At 26.5% G+C, this 26945-nt stretch overlaps 1 protein-coding gene across 5 annotated transcripts in view; it reads left to right on the top strand.

The window, feature by feature from the left end:
• The window catches only part of LOC107453362 (uncharacterized), a 66829-nt gene that overhangs the window by 15141 nt on the left and 24743 nt on the right, over positions 1 to 26945 (top strand). For all 5 annotated transcript variants that reach the window (XM_016070166.4, XM_071188396.2, XM_016070165.4 and 2 more), the window contains exon 2: positions 25689 to 25818. In XM_016070166.4, coding sequence (XP_015925652.1) covers positions 25689 to 25818 — 130 coding nt within the window. The remainder of the gene's footprint in view (positions 1 to 25688; positions 25819 to 26945) is intronic.

Here is a 26945-nt window from a genome sequence, read left to right as displayed (position 1 = left end):
TTTTTTCTTTCTTTTTTGTACGTTAAGACAGATAACTGGGTAACACAAAAATCTGAGATTTTCGACGTTAAACTTAAATTTTAAGAAAAATTTTTTTTTTCTGTTTCTCTCTTGCTTTTTCGTTAACTTTTCTTTTTATCTGAATTTTTGTAAAAGTTACTTTTTCTAATGCGCGTTGTTCTTTTATCGTCACTTTTTTCTAAAATTAGTCAGCGTTAAATTTTTCGTTTAAAAATTAAGATCGATATTTTTTTTGGTTTCTATTTAGCTTTTTCTTTTCAAAAACCTTTTGTTTTTAACGACGTTTTTATTATGACGCAGCAATTAAGAGAGTTTTTATTAAAACTTAGTTTTTTGGAAAAAATGAGATGTTCAGCCTTAAAATTTTCTTTCGAGAATTAAGATCGATTTTTATTTTTTCTGCTTCGCCTTTGTATGTAATCTTTTGTTTTCATGATTGCGCGGCATTTTTATAAGTGCTTCTGGTAGACTATATATATATTTTTTAATGTTTAATGGTTACTTTTTTTTTCTAGAAAATATTATTTGAAGCGGTTAACTTTTCTTTTAAGAATTAAGCGGATTTTTTATTTTTATATTCGGTATTCGGCTAATTTTTTTTGACTGAATATTCGGTATTCGGCCAAATCACTATTCGTTACATCCCTAGTTTATTCTTAATAATAATATTTATAAACGTGAATTTCTAAAATTTTGGATCCTTTTAATTGTTTATTATGCTTCATAATAAAATTATTTTCTAATATTGCGTCATATCTTTTCCTTTCCCGATTTGGTCATATTTTTATATTAATTTCGTTTTTGTGGTTGAAATCTAACATTAAGGAAAAATTATAGGTTATTTCAATTATTAAGAATCCAGTTAACCATAATTTTTTAACGGTATCTAGTAAGCATGAAAGGGTCGAAAAATACACGTATAATTTTTGTTTAAAAATCTTATTCTTATTAAAGTGTTGAAATTAAATATGAGCTATAAATCTATTTTACTGGTAACGTAATCTCTTGGATTACAATTCCTTTTTTCTTACTTCGGGTGGTGTTTTGCATTACAATAGGAATTTTCCTTTACAGGATTTTTTTCTCGTTTCGTTTTATATAATATTAATTATTGGCTACCAGTAAACCAGTATTATTTCCGTATGAGTTGGTAAAGAACTATTATTTACACGAATAGTCTGAAAATTAGCTCTTCTTTTTATTACCCTGACGAGCTATATAAGTTCTTTCGTTTTTACCAATTTTTAACTCAGAGAATTAGTTATCCAGCAATTTTTAATTTCATGCTACTCTTTTTTTAATATACACGCTTTCGATATATTTGCAATTTCACAACTTGATTTATAAAGTAAGTTGTGCTAGCACAATGACCTCTTAACTTCTGGATCTTAGCGGCGCCCTTTATGAGTTGTTTCCTATTAAAAGCGCAATGCATCCTCCCCGATATCTTACATTAAATTTTGATTGTACTTTTTTCTCAATGTGCCTCTGAACTTACGGATTTGTCTATTTTTTTTGCATTTAGACTAGGTTTAGGATTTTAAGTTTTGTCGGTATTTTACATTTTTGTATTTGTCTATATTTTAAGCATTTATCAATATATTTTTTTGCATCAAGTCTTTAAATTTTAATTATTTCCTTGTAGTTTTTTTTTTCATTTCGTCTGGCAATTTTAAGAATTTTTGCAGTTTTTTTTTATTTATAATTTTTTTTTTTCATTTCGTTTCCGAATGTTTAAATTTTTTTTTCTTCATTTGTCGCTTAATTTTATAGATTTGTCTACATTTAGTTTGCTTTTCGTCCCTAAATTTTGAAATAAATTAGAAAGTTTGAAAACTAATTTATTACTCACGATATAGTTCTATTTATAAAAAATGTTTCTGTAAACTGACTTGGTCAATTTTTGTTTTTTAAAGATACTTTACTTAATAGTAACTCAATGATACTTTTAGATAACAAAGGTATGTTTACATTTTTCAATAATAATTTAACTGATTACAGTCTCAATAAAGTTTCGGTTATTTTCTGTGTATGAAGCTTTTGCTTTCTAGTATTGTTATAAATGTATTTACAGTAGTTTGAAGTATGTTTCTGTACATGATGTTTTATTCTCTGATTCGTCAATATTTTTATTCAAGCAAAAATCACGGTATCATAAATCGAATTAATGTAGATATAAGTAAAGGCCTTATTGTAAGACAGTTATAGCCATAAAAGAAGATTTATAAAATAAACAAGTTTTTGAAAATAATTGATTAAAGGTAATAGTTTCTTGTTTAGGTGTCTCCTCAATTCTAAAAAGTCATATTCAAAGATTTTTGTGATTATTTTTAGCATGATTTATTTAATCGTGTTAATCACAGTGTTTTGAATTATGAGGTAGATAAAAAACTTTAAATTTATTTGTGATAAAGTACATATCTATTTTATTGTTTAAATAATGAAATTACAATATTAGAAATAAACAGCTATTAGTCAGTATTCTTTTTTAATTTACTTTTTAGAAAAACCCCAATAAAATCAATCATATATTTATAAACTCTCCTTCCAATGTCTCAAACAAGTTTTAAACAAATTTTGCTCAAATTTTAAGGTAATATTTTTGTAATTAATTTTAAATTGCTCTAAAAATTTTGTTTAATTTTATTAAATATTTTTAAAGTTATAGCAAAAATCATAAGACAAAAAACAATACAAATACAAATTTCTATAACTTCATAATACTAATCTATATCTTTATACAAATTTCTATATCTTCATAAATATTTAAATACAGGCTTTCAAAATTTGTGTAAATATTACAAATCTACATTTTTTGGTATAGGGTGTTTAAAAACAATATTTACTGTTTTTAATTTATTGTCGGTCCCTCAAACCCTTAAAAGCTTTAAACTTATTGATATGTATGTGAAATCTCATGATCTAAACGCTTCTGAAGTTATAAAATGGTTCTCTTAGTTTTTCTGGAGAAAAAATGTATTAGTATAGAAATTTTTCCATTACTTTGTCTGCCCCTATATGCTCATTGCTTTTCTTTGTTCGATGTTATCTTTAATCAGTTTTGTATATTATAGCCTCCAGTACAGTCAAAATATAAATTTAATTGCTAAACGATTTCAAGAAAATTGTGGGTCAAAATTTAAAACTGAACTTTGAAAACTGTCTGTATTAAATCAATATCTTTTATAAAGTAGTGTCTTGCTCAGCGTCCATTATATTAAAACGGATATATCGGTTGAGTTGTTTAATGCTTTTTTTTTGTGAAGCATGTTTTGGGTTGTTGCATGTAGTGATTTTGCCTGTATGTCAAGCGTAACTAACGAATAAAATAACATCTGTCGTGCCACCTTGAAAAATAAAGAAAAATAACAAATATTTAACGGATATGTGTGGTTGTCAATAGGGGACCTTTATATGTGTTTTCTAAGATTTTCTATTTATTATTTTGAGAAATTTTTAAATTTAATTCATTGTTTTGAAAAATGAAGAAGCAATGTGTCTCTAGATCTGATGGCGCATTGAACACAGGCGTTGGTTATAGGAATGTTTTATGGAATTTTCTATTTTGAGAGAATTTAAAAATATAACTAGAGAGGTTAAATATAACTTAAAAAAAAATACATTAGCTAATCAGTTTTTAATGATTAGAGTAGATAAGTAAAAAAATATATATTAAATGGAAAAGTAAAATTTTTTTCCTTTTACTTATTTTTTCTTCTTAACCGCTTCCCGAATTAACTCGCGTATGTATATATTGCAAATATTCATTATCCCGAAAAAACTCGGGCGTAGCAGAATTTGGCATTACGTTTTGTTCTATCACGTTTTTACTCGGCCTGAAACAAAAGGAAAAAAAGAGTAAAGAAAATGGCCTTCGCTTACGAAAGTGAAATTAATTCAGGTGATTTTTCAGATTATGGGAGGTGTGGAAGGTGTACGAAGACTAATATTTTACTTCTTTCATTTGCCCGAGATAACGCGAGATAGTAAAACTACTGATGTTAATTAAATGTTTTTTACTCATAAAAAAGAAAAAACTTTAAATTTCAACTTGAAACTTTGTATTACTTACTTACTTTGTATTACTTTGTTTTGTTTTACTTCCTTGTATTTATTAATAAAGTAAAAAAAAAAAAATTAATTTTAGAATTTTTTTCCTTCAAAAAAGTTGGTTAAGGAAGCGTTTAATTAATAGGTAAGGTTAGTCTCTGTATGCAACTTTTGATTCCACCAATTAAAAGTTTTATTTATCTGTTAGCTAAAAATGTTTTTCATACAGAATAATTTCTGCAGATTTCATATTTTTATCATGTAAATTATTAGACAGAAAAAAATCTTTTTGTAATTTCTGTTGTCTTTTTCCGAAAAATGATCTTGGAAAAAAATCGATCTTTGAACCCGAAAAATGATGAAACAACTGGATCAGCAGACAACTTGATTGTTGGCATTTAATAAAAGAATCTTCTTCAGGTTATTGCCTGAGGAGTTTTCTTTCTTTCTTTGATTGGAAATTAGCTATGCAAGAATGGTAGCATTCATTTTTTTTATTCTATTGTTTAAAATAGACTGTTATGTATGTTTTCAAAAATTTTCCTAACTTAATAGCTTTTTTTTTTTTACAACTTGCTCACAAAAATAACTATTTAAATGAATCTTTGTTTTGAAAGGAGGATATTCGAAGAGCGAACAAATAAATATAAAGGGGTTCCGAGTAATAAAATTAATCCAACGCTATTTAATAGCTTCAGTGGAAAAATATATTTCTTTCTATCCAAGTAAACATATCAAATCTTTTTAAAGAGAAATATTAATACAATATTTAAAATAATTTATACAGTGTGCGGAAAAAAATCTTTTTTTAAATTTTTTATTTCCAATGCCCACATTTCGTCAATTAGGCATTTAAAGGGCAGATTTGTTGGCCACTCTTTCAGGAGCACCATATTAGCAAGGCCAATGTTGCTCCCACAGTAAGGACAGAGAATGAAACCATGCCTTACCCGGGATTCAAACCCAGAACCTTCCTTATGCAAGGACAGTTCCCTGACCTCTACACAATCCGGTTTGCGGAAAAAGACTTATTGCATCGTAAATGTTAACTAATTTCTTCTTAATTTGTGTGTCTATCTCTTTGATTAGAAAATATTTACTAATACATCTCATAGTTTACTTTTTTTGTGTGGCTTTTTTAATGTGTCAAGTAAGAGTTATTTTAGAATTGTTTACTCAAGGAAAGCGACAAATCGTTGTACGCAAAAGTTGGGCTTCGGCTGTCCCTCTACATCGATACTTTCATACAGAATAAATGTATTTATTAGTTAAAATCTTCTTTTATTATTATTTCTTATATTTTGTCACTTTTATATTTTTAATAAAATTGTATCAAAAATTGTTTAGCCGATTTTTTTTTCTTCCACACTTTGTAATAGCAATCTAGTCTCAATATTAGTATTAATTTCCAAGCTATTAAATGTATCGTTTTTTACAAAAGCTAAAAAGGAGACAACTGAAAAAAATTATTTTAGGAATTTTTACGAAATTACAATAACTATACTTCTTATATTTTTCGAAATCAAAATTTCTGGAATATATTACGTATAGTAAAAACTAACTGTGTCGAAAGCTAGTCTTTTGCCTTTTTGACTTAGTAATTTTTAAAATTTAAATTTTTTGCTTCTATTTATATTTATGCTCTTCATTTTTTAAGCCAAGTGAACAAGGTATGAACCTATAAAAAAAATCAGTTTATTTAAAAAATAAGATTTATTGTCGTATGTTAAGGACTCGTGTATACCTTAGTTATGTTTTAAAAGCGTAACAGTGTCATTGTTTGGCTTTAATTTAAGGTTTTTAAGATTTTAAATTTAGTCTTTTTTATTGTACCTTGCTTATTCATTAAATTTTTTTAATTTTATAAACTTTTGCAATTTTTATGCGAAACTTTTTACACTCGAGTATGCAGGTTTGCTTTTCAGGTTGCAAAATCAGGTTTGCTTTTCAGTATGTATATGCGTCTATGTCTATACTTCTGTTATTTCTGTTCAATCAAAAATCTAAGGTTGCATTCACACCGGTGCAAAAAACAAAAACAAAAGAACAACTATAATCCGTACTGTGTGCTTGTAGACATAATGCACCAATCTGATTCTCACTCGTTGGGCGCTAAAATAACATTTTGATTGGTGCAATATCGAAACGCATGATACATATACATACGAACCGTATTGTGTAAACTTGAAAATTTTTTATTGAGATAAAAGTAATTAAAATTTTGCAGTGAGTGTTTAAATGATCTTTGATCAGTATTTTGCCCATGGTCCCAGCTTCTCTTAATTAGGCCTCGATCATTGTACAAGCTTATTTAACAGATAAATGGTGCCATGAAAGATTCTAGATGAAATGTAATTAATTGTTGCGTTTAATTATAAAGCAGTCAAAAGCGGGATATACTGCGCTGAATAAAAACATTACTTACGCAAGATAACAAAATCAAATATTATTACCAATTTTGATGAATAAATTAGAAAGGAAAATAAAAGTATGATTGATCACTGTGGTGCTTCGGAGCCCGTATTTACATAAGAAATTTATGTAACCGTTATGTATTAAGTTTGCAAAAGTTGGGTATGAAAAATCACTGTGTTTACTAACTTCAATCGGTTCACCTACAGTTATTATAATAAATCGATGTTTATAAATCGTTGTGTTAAAAATCTGCTATGTGGTTGGCATTGTTATACATCAGTGAAGCAAGGGTGTTCTGAAAAAGATATAAAAATATGAGTTTTTATTTTTTGTTAATTTCATTCACATTTCCTGAAAGACATCCCTCCCCCCTGCTTGTATCAATGTGAAATAAATGCCTGCTTTTATTTATTTTTGTCTGAGGCGTTTACCTAACACAGTATTTTGACAGTAAATAATATTCTTATGGGAATATTCTTCTGAACACACTTCTGCCGTTTCAGGGATGTAAACAAGGGTGCCCTCAAAAAGTTGTTAAGTGGGTTGGTTCTATTCACCGATCCGAAAGTTAAAAATAATTTTATATTTTCTTTAATGATATTTCACTTTGTACGTATCATCAATTAAGCGCAAGAGCTACATTTTTCAAATAGAAAGTTTGCTGATCTTTATTAGGAATAACTGACCTATAAACTAATCATAAAACTTTTTTTTCTATTAGTTAGTCATTTGATCCAAAGGCTCCCATTCTTTAACGGTACTCCAGTTCTAAAGATCTGTGGTATAATATAATAAAAAATTATTCCTGCTACAGTTGGCAAAGAAGGTATTAGAAAGAAATGAGAGAATAAATATTATTGTATAATGCAACTTTTAGTTCAAATTTAAGTGTAACCACTTGATTAAGTTAAGCACACTAAATATATCTCCATGCTCTTGGAGATATCGTAAATATTGTTCACATCTGTTTTAGATTGAATGATATATCATTCGAGTAAGCAAATTTGTAGTAATGAAATCTTATTTTACCTCCAAAATAATTTTCCTTCTCCTTTTTTTTTTTACTTTTGCACTAACTATATATAACTTGTATGTAAGATTAATTTAAATCTGAAAGTGTTCTCCCTAAACGTTTTTTAGAAGAGCGGTCTGCCCTGTTTGACTTTTGATTCCTATAAATGCACCCTCCTTGCCCTTTTAGTTAAGATAGCCTTGTTGTCTTTTTATTTTTAAGGAAAATTATTTCTTTTTTTTTTTCAAAGAAAAAAACTCTCCTCCTTGGCACCACATGAAACCTGTGGTGTCCACAATAGATTAGCTCATAAATCTTGTTCGAGATAAACTTCCTGGAAAAAGCAGAATAAATGTGAGGTTTTAAGCACCTGCTTCTGAATGTCTTTGCCTCTTCATAGAAAATAGGAGTTGAATCTAGTTTCGAACATGTGGATTTTTTAGATTTCTATTTTCTGAACTTCTTTAAGACCGAAATAATAATAAAAAAAAATGCTGAAGGAAAAAACGAAATTAAAAAAAGAATTAGAGAAAAAGCATCTTAAGCTGTAATTAAATTGAGTACTTTATTACTAAAAGCAATGAAGTGTTCAATCTAGAACATGTTTATTTTAATTACAATGATATGGAAAATTACTTTTGTTTTTAAAAGAAAATTTTAGGGCTCTTTTTTGCTCCTTTCTTTTTATTTTTATTCACTATATCCAATACAAAATAAAATTGATTTTATTAACGAAGCACATTATCATGCATTGTAACTAATATAATACTTTCGAATAAATGTTAACAGTTTTCTCCTTTTTGTAATTCTGACATCTTCTTCCATCTTCTGAGAAAATACTTGTCTACAATTTTATAAGCTAAAAGTATTTAATATTCGTTCTGATTAATATGCATTGTTTATTTTATCTTTTAAGTGAGATTTTTTTGTTGTTGCTATTTTAACAGCTCTATTCAATGAATGTTTTTATTTATAATTTTATTCATTTATTATTACGTTTATTATTTTATTTATTTTTTCAAGAGTGTGTTAAAATTTTTCTTTTCGTTTTAATTTTTTACAATACAGACTTTCCGCTTTTTTTTCTTCTTCTTTAAAGCGCTTGAGCGCAATTATACGTAGTTCATTTTCAATCAACTTCCATCTTCATTTGTCACTGATTATTATTATTATTTTACTCTTTCATGGCTTTGTTTTAAAAACTTAAAATATTTTGAAAATTTTCTAAAAACAAAAAAGTGTCCCCACCCCTTCTTCTCACGTCACGCCTATAAGTACATATGTTTCCTTATTTGGAACCCAGATCCATCTGTTCAAATAATTAGTTATTTTCAGTTCAATTTTACTTCATTTTATAATTATTTCATTTCTTATAATATGGTTCAACCTAGAGTTCAGTCATGAGTCAAGAGTGTTTACTTTTGAAAGTGCATGCTTTGACTTCAGCCATTCAAATAGATCCCCATCTGCATGGTTACTGATTATTTTTAAGTGAAAATCATTATTCTATTACTTCATGTCGCCTGTTTTAAAATTAGTTATTCGTTTCAATGATTTATAGACTTTTATGTTTAAATAGCAGTATGCGCGACGTCATTTTCAATTCAAATCATTTCTGTTCATGTAACTGATTATTTTGGATGTAATTTAACTTCATTTTATTCTGTAGAGTAATTATTTCGTTTCTGATTACTTGGTTTAATTTAGATTTTAGTCATTAGTTTAGAGCGTTTACTACAGAAAATGCATGCTATTTACTTCATCCACTTAAGTTGACTTATTTTGATCAATTTTGCAGTGAATCTGATAATTTTTCTATCATTTCATATCACTATTTTAATATTACTTATTAGTTTCTATAAATTTGAATTCCGGTAAGCAAATATGCGTGACATCATTTTCAGTCTAAGTAATATCTGTTTAAGTTGCTGATTATTTTGAATGCAATTTAATTTTAATCTTAACCCATCTTCGTGGTTAATGATTATTCTCAAATGTAACTTAGCTTTATTTTCTTCTTTTTTAGAGATATTTTCATATAACTATATTGTAATTTATTATTTTATTTTTTAAAAAGTTTAAGTTATAATTTATGGGTTACGTGTTTTCAAATCCATATACGCCTTTAACTGTTTTATTTATTTTATTATTATATTTTGTAATTTAGTTCGGAATTTAGTTATTAACTGTGTACCCAACACCGTGTACTATTCCGAAATAGTGGTTGCAAGAATCGTCTGTGCTGCTGCGGATATCTAACAAAATCCAGATTTGTTCGCTGGCAATGAGAGCAAACTTAGAGCATCTTTTGTGATATTTTCACTTATCTAGCACACAGCACATGTAATATTTTTGACCAATAAATATTTCAGATGATCTCATCCTTTTATCTCTTTGCTTCTTGTCATACTACTTTCTCTTGAAGTTTGTTCCAATAATCCTAAATATAGTTAAATTCACACGATATTTGGTCTCAGTGACACAGGTTATAAAACTCTGAAGGTATTAAATTCTTTTTTTTTCAATAATTTGTATTACATTTTTTGAAGATATTGTACTATTAGATCAGATTATTAACCAGGGATTGGATTTTTTCGGAAAAATTATATATATTTTTTTAAAGACACTGAAAAAAACATGAAGTAACTAAAATCTAAAAGTGACCAGTACAATTGTTTAGCAATAAGTATTAGCTTAAATTTAAAAACATTAAACTCAATATAGTGCAAAATTTGAAAGTTTCTCTTCACATTTGCCCCCTTAAAAAAATAATTGTTTTCTTATTTTACTTTTATTCAAAAATATTAAAATATATTTAAATTATTAGAATTTTATTTTTTAATGGATTAAGTCTTATTTTCCTGAATAAAATATAAATTCGTACTCTTACATCTAGGTAAATTATGTGTACTTAATATATTTAGTTATATTCCATTTAAAAATATTTTAATTCACTGTCTAGATATTAATTACATACTGGTAAAATTATCTGTGTATGAAGGTTTCATTTTCATTACTATTACAAATATTTACTTTGATAGGATTATTCACCACTGGTTAATTTTTTATTAGTTGTTTTTTTGGGGGGGAGGGGGTATATTAATAAACTTTCTAGTGATTTTAAATTTTACAATGAATTTTTTAAATAAATACCTTTTATTTAAAAATGCACTTTTAAGTGTTCATTTTCTTATAATTTTCAGTTAAAAAAAAAAACATTTTTAATTCTTTTATCAATTATTATTTTTTGTTTACATTTTTGAAGAAAATTATACACTCAGAATTGTCTTTTAGCATGCCTTTAACTATTTTTTAAAAACGCCGAAATTTTTCTGTTATTTTGATTGAGTGAGAATTACTTTTTGAAATATGCGCATAAAGTAGTATAAGGGGTAGTTTAAAAATTATTGAGGATCAAATTCAGTTATTACACAATATTATTCTTTTTGATAAGTTTTAACGGTGGTAAGTGAGTGCCATTTCAAAATTCGCCTTTTTATGTGAGGAAGCACCTTTTTTATTCCTTGATCGAACTCTGATATCATACGTATATAACGGGTGATGTGTCAGCTTTCGGTATATTAATTCGAATTATAAAATATGGTTGTAAATAACCATTTCTCAGCTTTTTTATTTTTTTAAAATTGGAACTACAACATATAACTACAGTTAATGCAGACATGAAGTTACAAAGAGTGTGAAAACGCTCAGTCTTCAAATGGAATACTAATTTTTTTTGTCGAAAATATCAAAAACTTTGCTACTTTTGAGCTTTTATTTTCAAAATTGAATCTGATAAAAAAACATATTTTAAATCAATAATGACTAATGTCCGCCTTTTCTTACTCGTTTCTATTGAGAATGTTTCTATTGAAATTTTTCTGTTTTAATACACCATTTCGCTGCTCAAAAAGCTAGAAAAGTTATATATTTTTTGCAATTTTTTTAATTAAATTTGAAAACCATATTTTTTCTTACATTTGCTGAATCTTGGATAGATATTTCCGATTACTTTGATATATTATTCATACCAGTTAACTTACATTTCCAAATGTATATAATTCCTTTACTGTAAGGGTTTCTTCTTTCCTTCATGTTTATTTACATCGGGAACGGAATTTTTAAAATAAGAACGGGAATTCAACTTTGATGCCATAGAAATAAATAATATTAAAAAGTTCAATTAATGCCCATTTGCGAGTGTCTGTGGAAGGTAATTCCTAAGAACGGCCGGGAATAATATTAATAGAAAAATAAATAATTAAATATTAAATAAATAAATATTAAATAAATAAATAAATAGTAAATAAATAAATAATAAATAAATGTTAAATAAAAAGCAGGGTTGGCATAATTTAAAAAAAGTTACTTAAAAAAAAAATCATTGATTGAAAAAATCATCACGATTTTAGTAGATTTATGTAGAAAATATTATCTACACAGAACTGCACTATCTAATATGTATATATTTAAGGCTACTGGTATTATTTTTGCATTTTATCAGTTTCGATCGTTAAACGCGAATTTTTTTTTTTTTTAAATCTATTGTTTGATTGTATTTTTAAAATAAAACATGATTTTTAAGGACCTTGATAAAATGCCTCAATGTTTCGCCCAAAATCCTAAGCACTGGATGTACTTCCTAAATATCCATTTGCATTAAAAAATAAAGTATCGTCAAGTAAGTTCGAAGCAATGTTTCTGTTTTAAGTTTGTATTGGAAAGAAATCGTGCCCGAAATCTCAGCTGTTCCATATTGACGAAATCTCTTACATTGAAGAAATTGATGGGGGGTTTCATGGGTGACCTTCTGTTGTCTTCACCGGATGCTATGCTCCACGCGTCACTGCCAAGCACTTTTTTTCCCACCTCATGCGTGAGAATCTACTCCAGGTGGAAGGATCACGTGACCGCAAATGTGTACGATTTTTTGACATAGATTCTAGACATATTTTCTGTTTGTTTTACATATTTTTGCCACTCTCTTTTTATGCATTTATTTTTAATTAGCCTTTTTTAATGAATTTTATTCGAAATATTTTCTTTATTGTTATTCCGTAGTTTTTTACAATTTCTTTGTATGGATTTGTTGACTATTTTATTTTGGGTTCAATGCGGTAATATAAAAATAAAACCACTGTGTATCGAAGTATAATATTAAAAAATAATTTTATTTTTTATATTAAAACTAATGTGTTTAAACACTAAATTTCAACGGCAAATTAAATGAGAATAAGGGTTACCTTCTATGTCGTTAGATGAGTAATTTAAAAAATTCTATTTTTCGTCGAAATTTAAGTAATGAAATTTTATTTTAAATAAAAATTTTTCAATTTCATTTAACCCTCATTGATGCTTAGCTTTTTCCTCTTTTTGCATTTATTTTTTCCCGAGGAATGGAAGAAAAATGAATTCCTAAACTATTTATTTCACTTTTTATGTCTCTATGAGGAAAAATAGAAAATAAAAACAAATAAAAAACTCAATCTATTTTTTCTTAAACATCAATTTGATATACTGCATCATATATGATACATTGGGCAATAAAGCCAACGTATAATGTTGATTAACTTTTGTATTTATTGGTACATTTAATTTATCATATATCATTCTGATGCAATAGATTTCCTCAGTTACATACTATCTAGGAGTCTTTAGTGTTTAAAAATCTGCTTATGCTCTAAATATTATTTTTCATGCAAATAGCTGAAGCAAAAATAAATCAAATAGTGAGAAATTTAACTCCTTTTATACATATTTGTTTGTATTATTAAAAACGATCAATTACATTAATAACAAAACATTAATTTGTATCTAAGTCCATAACTGTATTTTTTTTAACTATAATTGTTTTCACCAAAGTGAAGTTTTAAAATGATTAAATTATGTTTACTTTTTAAAAAGGAAAGCCTCATATTAACTGTTAGCTAAAAGTTTGGAAATGAATGACTTAAAAATGAAACGACGTTCCGTCAAATGTGAAACATTCGGTAAACATTTTCAATATAGGATCCGAATTAAACATTTTCTGCAAGGAAAAAAACTGATATTTGAAATTGAATGTTTTAAGAAAAGTATATTTTGCGCAATTACTATTTCTGCTATTTTATACTATACAGTTATTTTGGAACTTTAGTAATCTCCATATCTTTACATAAGTCTTCGGATACAATTTTTAACCCCTTGCAAACACACTACTTTTTTATTATTTATTTTGATAATCATGTAAACCCTAGTATCAGTAGGCTTTTCAATCAATCACTTTAAATTTTGAAATGGAAGGGGTCTCTTCATTCGGATCAAATTTCTTATAACCCTTTGCTAAAATTTTGATCCGATTTATTTGCCCTCAGAGGGATAAAATAATTTTTAAAATATAGTTTTGAAAAGTTTATTTTTTTAATGTGTGAGGAAATTTATTGTATTCAAGATAATACTTTATTAGTTCTTACAGACAATAGCATAGTTCTTTCAAAACCTTTTGAGGTTGAGATTACCATTAAAATCGCTGAAGAAGAAAATAACGCTTACTGAAACACTTTCTGCCAGAACATAAAAAAGTGCTTTCTTACAAAGGGGATAAAAAGAGCGTCTGTGGATTTAATAGTGTTAATTCTCCGCCTTCTTTCAATTTTTTTTGTGATGTAGGAAGTGGGGAAACTTGCATTTGTAAGTCACGCAGGTGTATCGCCATAATTCTCCCCCATACTGCTTTTTTATTAACCTTTTTTTTAGGTTTCTGCACTCTTTGAACCACTATATTTACTCACTGCGTAACAGCCTTTTCATTTGTTGATATATATAATATAAACTTTTTTTTTTCTTTGTCGTTTTGGTTGAGGAAATCTCATGGGTGTTTTTAAAGTCTATTAACACTGGAAAAATATTAATTTAAAATGTTGGTGCTTATTTTTTTCGATTCTAATTGTCATTATGAATTTTCCTTTATTATTATACATTAAATTATAATAATCCGTGGTGATGTAGAGCAGAGCATTTGTAATATCGAATAAAATTGACATTCATTTTTAGGATATTATACGGATAGATAAATAATAAAAAACAAACAAATACCAAATCGTCTTTATAATTAACAAGAAAGAGTGCAAATAGTTGGGAACACATAGCAACAATATTTTGTATAAAAAGTACTATCAACAGTGGCACTATTACTCCATATTTTAAGAAATAAAAAAATATATTATTTCCTTACCATTTATCCAAGCGGTTTCCTATTTTTCTTTGATCGTCTTTCTTTTAACGTAACCTTCATAAACTAAGTTTATTATTAATTCTGAACATATTAACCAATGAAAGACTTTTGAAATGTGAACAATAAAATTCTTTCTTAGTGTTATTAATAATAAAAGAATTAGTGTTCTGAATTAGTGTTTGGTGTCTGAATTAGTGTTTGGTGTATGCAAAGGCTGAATTATGGTTTTTCGTTGGTATCTAAACATAAAAGAACTGCTATGAACGTTGAGAAGAGTTATCGAGAAATTTTCGAATTGAGAAGTTCGACGGAAAGAAAATGTTTAATTTGTTCGATGAAGAAAACTAATGCATAGCTGCCACTCTATCGCATTTTGCGTAAACTTTCCGCTTTTTACTCCGATTTCCAACTTTTTGCGTCCGGACTAAAATCTTACGTATTTTGGAAATCTATATCTAAACTAATTTTTTCCCCCTTCGCTTTGTAATGACTCAAATGTGAGTTATTTTAAATTAAAAAAGCGCATTAATGATACCGTATTTAAAAGTTAAAATCTGCGTCTAAATGTAAAAATTCGAATAATAACTACCATGTTTGGCCAACACCTGGTTTCGCTAACAGACGAATTGTGAAATAGACGGAAGTGTATAAAAACATATCTATTGAATATCATGTACCTGTGTCAGGAGTCCTTACTTGCCAATTTTTATGACGCCAAAGACGATAAGAGTCTTTAAATGGAGAACTGATTTACTTCTGTTTCAATCGAAATAAATTCTACGTTATGTGAGTGAGTGAAAATCAGAGATTTTTCCATGGGAGAAAATCTTCTTGCTCTCGTAAAATATTAAAATAGGGTAATTCAACAAAGTAGTAAAAACTAATGAAATGTTTTAAAAATAATCATGCAAGATAGCGAAATTGCTGTATAGATATATTATTGAATTATTTTTATTACATTGATGAATTGATTCATAAAAAAAATTAATTAGCATTATCTTGAATTTAAGATAGAAAATTTCTTAGTTCCTTAAGTTCTTTTGATAGAGTATTAATAATTCTACAACTCAACATCTATTTAAGATTAATAATCCGATCTTTTATTAAATTGAGTAAAACAGTACATGATCTTTCTGAGAGTTTTTTGAACTATTAATCGGAATTTTCAACTCTGTATTTTTTTTCATACGTTATTAATTACGGTTCAAAGCAAAATTATTAAAAAAATTTTAAAATGTTTTTGCTCATTCGCAGTATGAAAATATAACTTTAAATGCTCATAACTTGCGAAATTTTTAACGAATATTTTTCAAATTTTAAAATATATTTATTGTTAATTAAAAATTACTCTAAAAATTTTGTTTAATTTTATTGAATATTTTTGCAGTTCCAATAAGAAAATCGAAATCAAAAAAATTAGTTTTTTATAAAAAATGTTCAGATCTCCATGAATATTTAAGATTTACAGAATTTTGTTTAGTTATTTCATATGATAATCAATGTAATTGACATGAGTTACTAACTTATTGCTGTATTTTTTAGTTACAAACTTATTGCTGTATTTTTTAGTTACAAACTTATTGCTGTATTTTTTTAGTTACAAACTTATTGCTGTATTTTTTAGTTACAAACTTATTGCTGTATTTTTTAATTACAAACATATTGCTGTATTTTTTTGGCATAGGGTGATTCTTTCAAAACATTCAGAAACATTCTTTTTTGTTCGTAATTTATTGTCGGTCCTTCAAAACCAAAGCTTTAAACTTTACTGATATGTTAGAGAAACCGCATGACTTCGAAAGCTGGAAGTATATTAGCATTATAATACATTAAATACATACAATCCACAATATTTTGTACATCCATGTCATTTGCAAGCTGCACCAACATACAATAGCAATAAATTTGAATGAGTTATTGATTATTGAAAAAAAGCGTAATATTCTTGAACAATCTCAATACAAAAGTTATCTTTTACTACTCATCTATTCCATTATTCATTAATGCAAGGGAAACACCCTGCTCTTTTTAATTCTTCGAAAGAACTCTGGATTCCTGCAGGGGTTTCATTTTGTAACACTGGACAAAATAACTTTCCTATGTTTTTTTTTCCGCAAATTTTTTATCACTCTGGTGATGTAGGTAATTTCATTTGTTCAGAAAATTTCGTTTTTTTTAAAAAAAAAAAGAAAAAAAAATTATAAATAAGATCAGATTATTTTTTCTAAGTTGGATTTTTGAGTCAATAACAGATATTGTTATTTTAAAATTATTTAATCTTCATTTGATTATTTTCGAAAACAATAATTTATGAATGTTTAAATTTGTATTATAATGAGTAAGAAATAACTAACCCACTTGTAGCAAAAAAGACATAACTGGTTGTATGTTTTTATTACCTCTCTCCATCAGTTCAGTTAAAATTCTATACATTGTACACTGAGATTTTTAATATAAAATTTCATTAGAAAAGGACCAAAAACTATGTATTTATAACTCTACCAAGTTAAATTTTAACAACATAGACATGACACAAAATTATTAAAAAACAAATTCATGACATAGCAAAGACTGGTAATATCTGGTATTCACATACTTTTGATGATCACTTTGTATTGCTTTGACAAAAGTTTGAAAGTTTTTGTTAATTGTTTATCAGTTTGTTAGTAATCCTAATTAATTAGTAATCATTTATAATAATATTATTTTAAAAAAATTGTAAAAAATTTTAGAATCATTTTACTGTTTTAGTAAAATTCTATATTGCTCTCACAGTTCAAAAACCGTTTCTTTAAAATAGTGATAAATTATCTCTATTTCTTTTACTTTAATGATCCAAATCAGTTATTATTTTAAATAATTCACTAAAACAATTATTTATATTTCTGATTTTAATCAGATAATTTAAATTGATGAAATCTTAGATGAGATTCACATGACACTGTAACGGTTTACAATTATAGTGATTGAGGTAATAATTGCAGGTTGCAACAGAAATGCAGGTTACTCTGGATTTTAGTAAACTATTTTTTAATGGCAATAAAATCTAAATATGAAATAAATAAAGGGTAACAAATATTAGCAAACTGTTTGAATAAACATATATCATACTGATATCTGGTGATGATAGTTCTACAGACTGTTGTAGTGAGAGTGGATTTGGGAATCCTTATAAAATTTTGGACTTGGATTACCTTATAAAATGCCTTATAAATAGTTCACGTGTTCAAATACTAAAATCTTGGAAAATTATAAATTGATACAAATTTTATTTTTAAAGGAGATGGAAACTAAAGCAATCTTTGCTTTTTGGGCAGCAATCAACTAAGAATAAATCTGTTGCCTAGAAACTTCAAAATATTTTTCTATTAACTATTTTTAAAAAAAAAAAGCTTTTCCACCCCCACACAATAAAATGAAGAATAGCTTCAGTTTTTATTTCGTTTTATTTTTATTCTCTTAACTCAATTGTCTAGCAACAGAGTATTTCTCTCTTGTCTAACCGCGGCTAGAGTATGGTTATATTAAATTTGTTATGGCGATAATTCTTGGCTTCTTTTTGGGACGATGCCAAATATATAAAACTTCCTAGCTCCCGAAATTTCCCGAATTCTCTATGTTAAGGGCCAGGAATCCAAATAAGTAATAAAAAAAAAAATCTTTCTTTATTAAGAGAAAGTGCTTTTTTTGTATCTGATTTCGCAAATTAATAGTTAGCTCCAATTAATTAGCATATTTGAAGTCACTCTCAGAAACCATTATAATGACACATATATACATATATATATGTGTATATACATGTATATATATATGTGTGTGTGTATATACATGTATATATATATGTGTATATACATGTATATATATATATGTGTGTGTATATACATGTATATATATATGTGTATATACATGTATATATATATATGTGTATATACATGTATATATATATATGTGTGTGTATATACATGTATATATATATATATATATATATATATATATATATATATATATATGTATATACATGTATATATATATGTATATATTTATATGTATATCAGGGGACTGTTTAGAAGAAATTTGGGTCCATTAACGGACCCTTCACAAAATATCTTTTCATGAAAATGGACCCTTCACAAAATAATTTATCTTTTAATCGGACCCTTCACAAATTTGTTTATCTTCATTATTGTTTCGTTAATCGAATAAACCCTTCCCAGTAATAGGGGAAAGAAAGATGTAAACGAACTAAATTTTGTCTTCGGCAGACGCTTCTTCCTTTATTAGGCTGAAATGAATATTCTGCGTTCAGCAGTATAGGCTAAATACCAAATATTTGTATGTTGCATCTCTAATTTAGTAGCAGCAATTGCTGTTTATTTTTTGAAATTTAATTTTTTTTAATTATAATTTTACAGTGTTGAGCAATAATCTTGTATGTCTTTACAATTTAAAAACTCATTGAAAAAAGTTTTTTGCAATAACAGGACCCTATTTGCACAAATTCACAAAAGCAGGACCCTGGTTGAAAGAACGTGACTTAACGCTTAGATGTCTTAACAGATGTCTGGATATATATATATATATATATATGTTTATATGTATATATGTATGATTTTTGACTATAAAAATACAAGGGGTAGCCGTAGTCTGGTAAATATGGTTTCAGTAATTTAGACAGGAGGGTGGTTCATTGGAACTCTGGATCCCTTTAATGTTAATTTCACTCTTTGCGAATTTTTAAATATCTCAAGAATTTTTTTAAGTGAATTGAAAAAATTTTGCACACAATTAAAACATTCGTTTATCTATATATAATTCCTTGTAAAAAGTAACTTTTAATATTTTATTATTAATTTGTTGTATCATTTTATAAGTGTAAAATAATTTTGAATTTTACATAATTTTAAACTATGCTCTTTTAAATGACAAAATACAAACTTTGAACAAAATCGGTCGCATAGTTTAAGTTATAGAATTTTAAAAACATGTTTTTTTTATTGTAAAATTTTATAACTTTTAAACTTTAAACTATTTTTCCAATTTTGAATTATTATATACAAGTTGTCCCAAGATTTTTAAGACGAACTTGAAGAGAAAGTAGGGAACATCACAAGGATGCAGATTAGCATAGCAACCCATAGTCACAAACATCTTTGTTCGCCCCTAGGTGGTGGTGTTGACACAATGGATTGGGTGCGGTAGACCGGTCCCTTAGCCATAATGTTCTCCTAATTTATGCAGCATGGATTTCTTTCTTTTGGAGTGCACTAAAAGGTGCTGTGTACGTGACACCTGTGGATTTCAAAATGGATCTGGTGGCAAGACTCGTTTGTGTTGCTGCTAATATCCAACAATATCTAGGTTTATTTATTCACCAATTCTTGGCTCGAGAGTGTAGCGCATGAATCACTAGCAATGATGGAATTTTTGAAAATCTTTTGTAGCATTTTCACTTATCATCTACCACAACACATGTATAAATAAATATTAGATCAACAAATATTTCTGATGATCTCAGTCTTGTCTCTTTGTTTCTTATACCTGTCATACTACTTTCTCATGAAGTTTCTAACCATGGGTTACTATGCAATTCTGAATCCTTATGATGTCCCTTACCTCCCTTTAAAGTAAGTTTGTCCAAATAATCCTGGGAGGCCATTTACAAATATATATATAATATTGAACACTAACGAAGTTTTTTTTTTCCTGCTCTTTCCCATACCATATTTTCCTATTCCTAAAGAAAAAAAATTTTCTCTCCTCGTTGCGTATTTGTCAAATTTCTCATTCCTAGTTTTGTTATAATATAATGTTAAAAAATAGGAATTTTGAAAGATCACGAGAAATTCATAAAATATAAGTTCAGAATTTTGATCTAAATCTAAAACCACATTGATTTACGATGAAACCACATAGATTTCGGTGCAAAATTAAAATAGCATGGTCAAAAATCGTATGGTGATTTTAGGTACTCATATGCGCGATTCAAGAGTCATGAGTCTTTATAGTTTTGTTTAAACTATTTAGAAACTTTTTAAAATTTTCGCCATAAGATTTATAGCTTTCAGAGATTTGGGAGACCAACATTAAAATATGAAAGAAAACAGGTATTTTTGAACACCCTATGCCCGAAAGTCAAGCAATAAGCTTGTAACTTGTATCGATTACTTAGTTCTTAATTGAAATAACTGCGTAAAATTTTATAAACCTAGAGTATGAAGATTTGGGCAGTTTTACAGAGAAACTAGTTTTTTTGCCTTATGTTTTTTTAAGATATAAGTATTTTAGGTAGTTCTTTTATACTTCGTATGCCCCGAAAAAAAATTTTCTTCTTAATTTTGTTGTGAATCATATTTGATAACCAATGTAAGAACTTTGAATTTTAATATCGTAAAAATTTAAAAAGTTCAGATAAGTAGTCATAAGTTAGAAAGAAGTAGTTTTTAAGAGAAAGCTCTAAATTATCAGGGGTTTTCCACAAATTATATTTTGTTTCATAAAACAAAACTTAGTAATAACAATTGATAATACCTTACAATAATAGTCTGGAAATTAAAATATGATGGTATAAAAAAAAAGAGAACATGCAAAAGAAAACATACTTTTATGGGAGATGATCCCCCACTATGATCTAATTTTTCCCACAATCTCATTTTTTGATCCTATTCTCCACAATCTCATTTTTATTAAATCTTGTTTAATTGTACAAAATGAAATGATAGGAAAACCAATTATCTATTTGAGCTTTCTTTCAAAAAATACAAAAACTAAATAGATAATTGCTTGAAACTTTTTAAATTTTTAAGATATTTAAATCACACTTTTTTCAATTGCTGCCTAATACTACAAAATTAAGAAAAAAATTATTTAAAATTTTTTCTGTGCTTGTGCAGTATAAAAAACTACATTAAATACTTATATCTTATGCAGTTTTTAACCATTTTTTAAAAAAATTTTAGATAAGTAATTTTGTAATTGATTTTAAATTTCTTCGAAATATTGTTCAATTTCATTGAATATTTATTAAGTTATAGCAACAAAAAAAATTAGTTTTTTTTTATAAAAATGTCCATATTTTCATAAATATTTAGTAAAGGTTTATGAAATTTTATGCAGCTATTAAAAATAACAATTAAAGTAATCAATACAAGTTATAAGCTTATTGCTTGATTTTTCTGGCATAGGGTGTTAAAAAATACTTGTTTTCTTTCATAATTTATTGTCGGTCTCCCAGACCTTTGAGAGCTTTAAATATTATTGTTAAGTATTAAAAATCACATTTTCCAAACATCTACTTTCTTTAAATAATCTTTAAGTATTCTTTGAGAAATTTAGACTATATTCAAGAACTCAGTGTTTTTTCCATTATTGTAGGGTAGAGTATATGTATATCAGCAAGTAACAAACCATTGGACATGTAAGCTATCATCTTAATTGTAATAGTAAAACTAATTATTCACATAACCAGGTGAGGAAATCTTCTGAATATTAAAAACTTAGAAAACTGATATATCTATTAAGTTTTCAATATGAGCCAATAACTATAAATTAAAAATTTGAATCATATTTACAAATAATTGTATAATATCATTGTATACCATAACTTTTTTACAGCTGTATTTATATACAGAAAATAACTGAACTAAAGCTCAAATAACCAGAATTATGAAATTTTATTAAAAAAAATAATCAAATATACAGTAGTGGTAAGGGTATGGTAAAATAAAGATTTATCTTACCAATCTTTTGTCAATTATATTATTAAAATTTGATTAGGAAACAAAACAAACTATTTTACTTATTTCACTTTGTATGTACAGTTTTGAGATCAAAATAATCAGTTCAAATGAATTTAAGGAATAAAAAAGAATTTTTCCTGTAATAAGTTTTCAAAAATCAGAACAATGAAAAATTTGTTTCAAGCAATTGGAATATATTTCAGTTGTTCCTTTTTTAGATGGAAAAATCCAAAGATATCAAGTAGCATGATCAATTTACTAACTGCAAATATTTTTTAGTTTAGTTGTAATACTTGAGCCCACCTATAGTATCAATTGATAAAGATTGAAATGGTTGCTCTGTACTTCATAACAACCCAAATCTTTCTTTGGTGAGATTTTTTGTTAATTGACAAGTTTAACAACATTTAACATAGAGTTATTAATTATTATATTAGATCAATAGTAGAAAGGTGTGATTAAAGCAATAATTTTTTTTAAATACCAACATGACCATATGAGTTTTTTCTAATATATTCATTCTTAAAAAAATGGTATTACTATTTTATGCAAACCTTTTTTCTTAATTTTTGGTAAATCTTTAATTGTTGCGAATTTAGAATAATTTAAATTATCATTTAATTATATTTAAATTCGTAATGAGTTACAATTGGATTATTATCAAATAAACTAAAAAAAAAAAAATACAGTATATCTAGAATTCATATGAGCATCAAGATTATTTTGACCCTTAACATATTTTACTTTATCATAGATAGATAATTTTAATGACCATCTTAAAATCTACCTGTAGGATTTTTTATTTTCTTTAACCAAGTCAACACAGAATTAATATGTTTAATAAATTTATAATAGAAATAATTTTATTTCCATGCAAATAACAATGCTATTTATTTAAAGCATTAATATGAGCTAAATATTCTTATTCAGTACATAATAGAATAGTTTCTTTCATGTTGAGATAAACATTTAGCTACTAGCTACATCTAGTTAGCTAACAAAAAGCTGTGGGGTGCATTTGGCAATCTGGATAAAAACATCTAGTTCCAAAACAGCAATTGCTTCTTTTTAGGCATCAACATACATAATGGATAATTAGGCATGTATAATTAGGATTGTACAGAGTTAAAACAGATTTAAAAAAATAAAGACAACTTAAATTGATTGAATGATGTTTTACATTCTATAGTTCAATTCCATTTAACATTTTCCTTATGGAGATTTTTGAGTGTCAGTCTAAGTTTTGGATAATTTTTAATAACTTTATGTTATACATTTATACTACCAAGAAATCGTAACATTTCTTGGAGATTTCAACTGTCTAATAGCTTCAATATTTGCATTTTTAGGTGAATATTCACCGTTTTTTATTTCTTATCCTAAAAATTTTATTTTAGTTTTAATTTTTAGGATGACATTTTGAGAATTTAAGATTAAAATTATCAGTTTCACATATTTTAAAAATGATCTGTAAATGATCTAAATGTTCTTAATAGTTATCAGAATAAATGATGATATCATCAAGATAGTTTAAAGCAAAGTCAACTTTATGTTTTTGTAAAATTTGACGAAAGCTCTTTGAAAGATAGCAAGGGAATTTTTCCAAATCAAACCATAAAAATGCATATCGACTGAAATTGGTTGTAAATGCTAATTTTTCCATATCATTTGGATCTATTGCTGAATTTCAATAGCTACATTTTAAATCAATAGTTGAAAAATGTTTGGCATTGAACAATTTATCAATTAAATTATCAATTCTAGGTATAGGTTCAGAGTCAGTTTGGTTAAGCTTTCTAAAATCTACACATAATCTGGTTTTATTACTTTCATCTTTCTTGTAAACAAGAGGGGGGTGGGGACTGGTGATAAGTATGGACTAGGAAAGGATTTGATTATGTTAGCTTTTATTAAATTATCAATTTGATTTTTAATTTCAACATTATCTTTTTCAAATGCTCTATATGTGTGTAATGAAATAGGCAATTCAGAAGTTAAATTTACTTTCACAGATTTAACTTGCCAATATCAAAACTAATTTTAGCAAATACATTATCATAACTAGGTAAAAAAAAATTTAAATTTGCCCTATCTTCTTCAGAAATTCTAGGTTACATATTTTGAATTTAGAATGTCATGTTGCAGGAGTGGTACTTTAGAAATACTAAACCAGAGAAACTGAGTTATTATTTTATGTAATACAATGGTGGCCAGGACCACAACAACGAGGTATCTACAGAGTGATGATTAGTTTGACAAGAAGGATTTGACCTTGAAAAGGGTTTTATAACTTTCTGGACAATATATTTAATTATTAATAGGTCTTGGTAACATGGGACTGATCAATTTCATAAGCTACCAAAGACACATCATGACATTTTCTGAGATAATTAGATCAATATTATTACTTTCCTTGTGGGAAAGGTTTTAATTGATTGTGCATTAGATATAAGTTCTATTTATAGATTAGATTTAATACATAATTCTTATAACATTATATATATTTCTTCTCTTTTCATTAATCTTTATATTATTTTCCATGTTTTCTCTGTATTTTTAAATATTTTATGAGTTCTATATATTTGCAGCTTATACGCAGTAAATAAAACATATTAATTTTCTTCATTTTTCTCTTTTTCTTTTTATCCTTTTTGTCTTCATTGTGCTATATTTTTTTTTTTATTCCATTACAATTATTTCTGTTAGATATGTCATATAACCAAGTAGAATTATATTAAGTCCAGATAATGTAAGTAACAGGAGAAATTATGTAAGCATGAGACAAACTTCCTTAATATACAGATTACCATGTTCATTGTGGAATCAAGTGATATCACATGCATGACAAATTTTTTCTACAGTTTGCGTCAATAAAACAGATTACGTGGTACCAAAATGCATATTGTCATTGATATTATTTTGTGGTAAATATGCTTTCTCATGACAATAATGTGATAATAGCATAATGTTGTCTAAAGTTTATCCTTATATTACTATCTAGTCTAAGAAGTTCTAAAAAATTAACCCTAACATCTTCCTATCTCTTTCTCTCAAAGACGATGAAACAGCTACATTTTTCATTTTCTCTTTTATTCATTACTCCTTTACTCCTCCCCAACTGCAAAATGATTCATGATTTAAATTTTATAAAATAATGCAATTTATAGTATGTTTGTATTTTGGTGTTCAGTGTTTCATTCTTCATTTGTTTCATTGTTTTTAAAATGTTATTTCATTTTAGGTGGCTGATCCTTTAGAGACAAATTATGCTGCTGCATCTGCTAATTCCCAACAATGCTCAAGTTGCCCAAATCCACAAGGGGATTCACTCTCAATGCAACAGTCTGTAGGACTACCATCACCAGATAACAGTATGATATATTTTTATTCCTATTGTTTGCTAATATTTTTTACTGTTTATTTATTTTATTGCCATTAAAAAACAGTTTATTTAAAATATAGAGTAACCTGCAATTATTTTCTCAATCACTATAATTGTGAAATAATTAAAGTATCTTATGTGCATCTCATCTAAGATTTCATCTATTTAAATTATCTGATTGAAATCAGAAATTTAAATCATGCTTTAAATTAATTATTATATAAAATAATTACTGATTTGAATCATTAAAGTAAAAGCAATAATTGAGATAATTTGCCATTATTTTAAAGAAAGAGTTTTTGAATTGTTAGAGCAAAATAGAATTTTACTAAAATAGTAAAATGATTTTAAAGTTTTTATCAGATTATTATCATAAATGATTACTAATTAATTATGACTACTAACAAACAAAGGCTTGCAAACTTTTGTCAAAGCAATGCTAAGTGATAAAAGTATGCGAATACCAGATATTACCTGTCTTTGCAATGTCATGAATTTGTTTTAAGATCTAAGATTTAATATGTAGAGTTATTAATACATAGTTCTAATACTATTGAAATTTTATGTTAAAATTCTCAGTGTGCAATGTATAGAATTTTAATTGAATTGATGGAATAAGGTAATAGAAACATATAACCAGTTATGTCTTTTCTGATACAAGTGGGTTAGTTATTTCTTATTCATTATAATACAAATTTAAACTTAAACATGTATAAATTATGTTTGCGCAAATAATCGAATGAAGATTTAATAATTTTAAAATATCAATATTTTTTATCAATTCTAAAATTCAACTTATCTGATCTGAAAAACTAATCTGATCTTAACCCCATTTTAGGCCAAGCATAGAATTTCTATAAAATGTGGTGTTATTTTTATTGAAATATGCTTTCATTCCATTTGTTAATTTCATGAGTGAAAAATTATATATTTTTCAAGAAATAAAGTTGTACATACAAGCACCATTCACTAAATCAATGAACAAATCATTTAGTTGAAAGCTTGTTTTATGAAATTTTTTATTTACTGACTTGCAACTTTAATATATTATAAAAACATATGATAAATCTCAAAAGGAATACTTAAAACATTTAAAAAAAAGTTTCATTTGTCAAT

Source organism: Parasteatoda tepidariorum, chromosome 12, assembly GCF_982258835.1.
Source record: "Parasteatoda tepidariorum strain Cologne lab strain chromosome 12, Ptep-v5.0, whole genome shotgun sequence".
NCBI classification, from domain to species: domain Eukaryota; kingdom Metazoa; phylum Arthropoda; class Arachnida; order Araneae; family Theridiidae; genus Parasteatoda; species Parasteatoda tepidariorum.
Note: the sequence above shows the minus strand (reverse complement) of the source record. Positions and strands in the feature narration are given on the sequence as shown.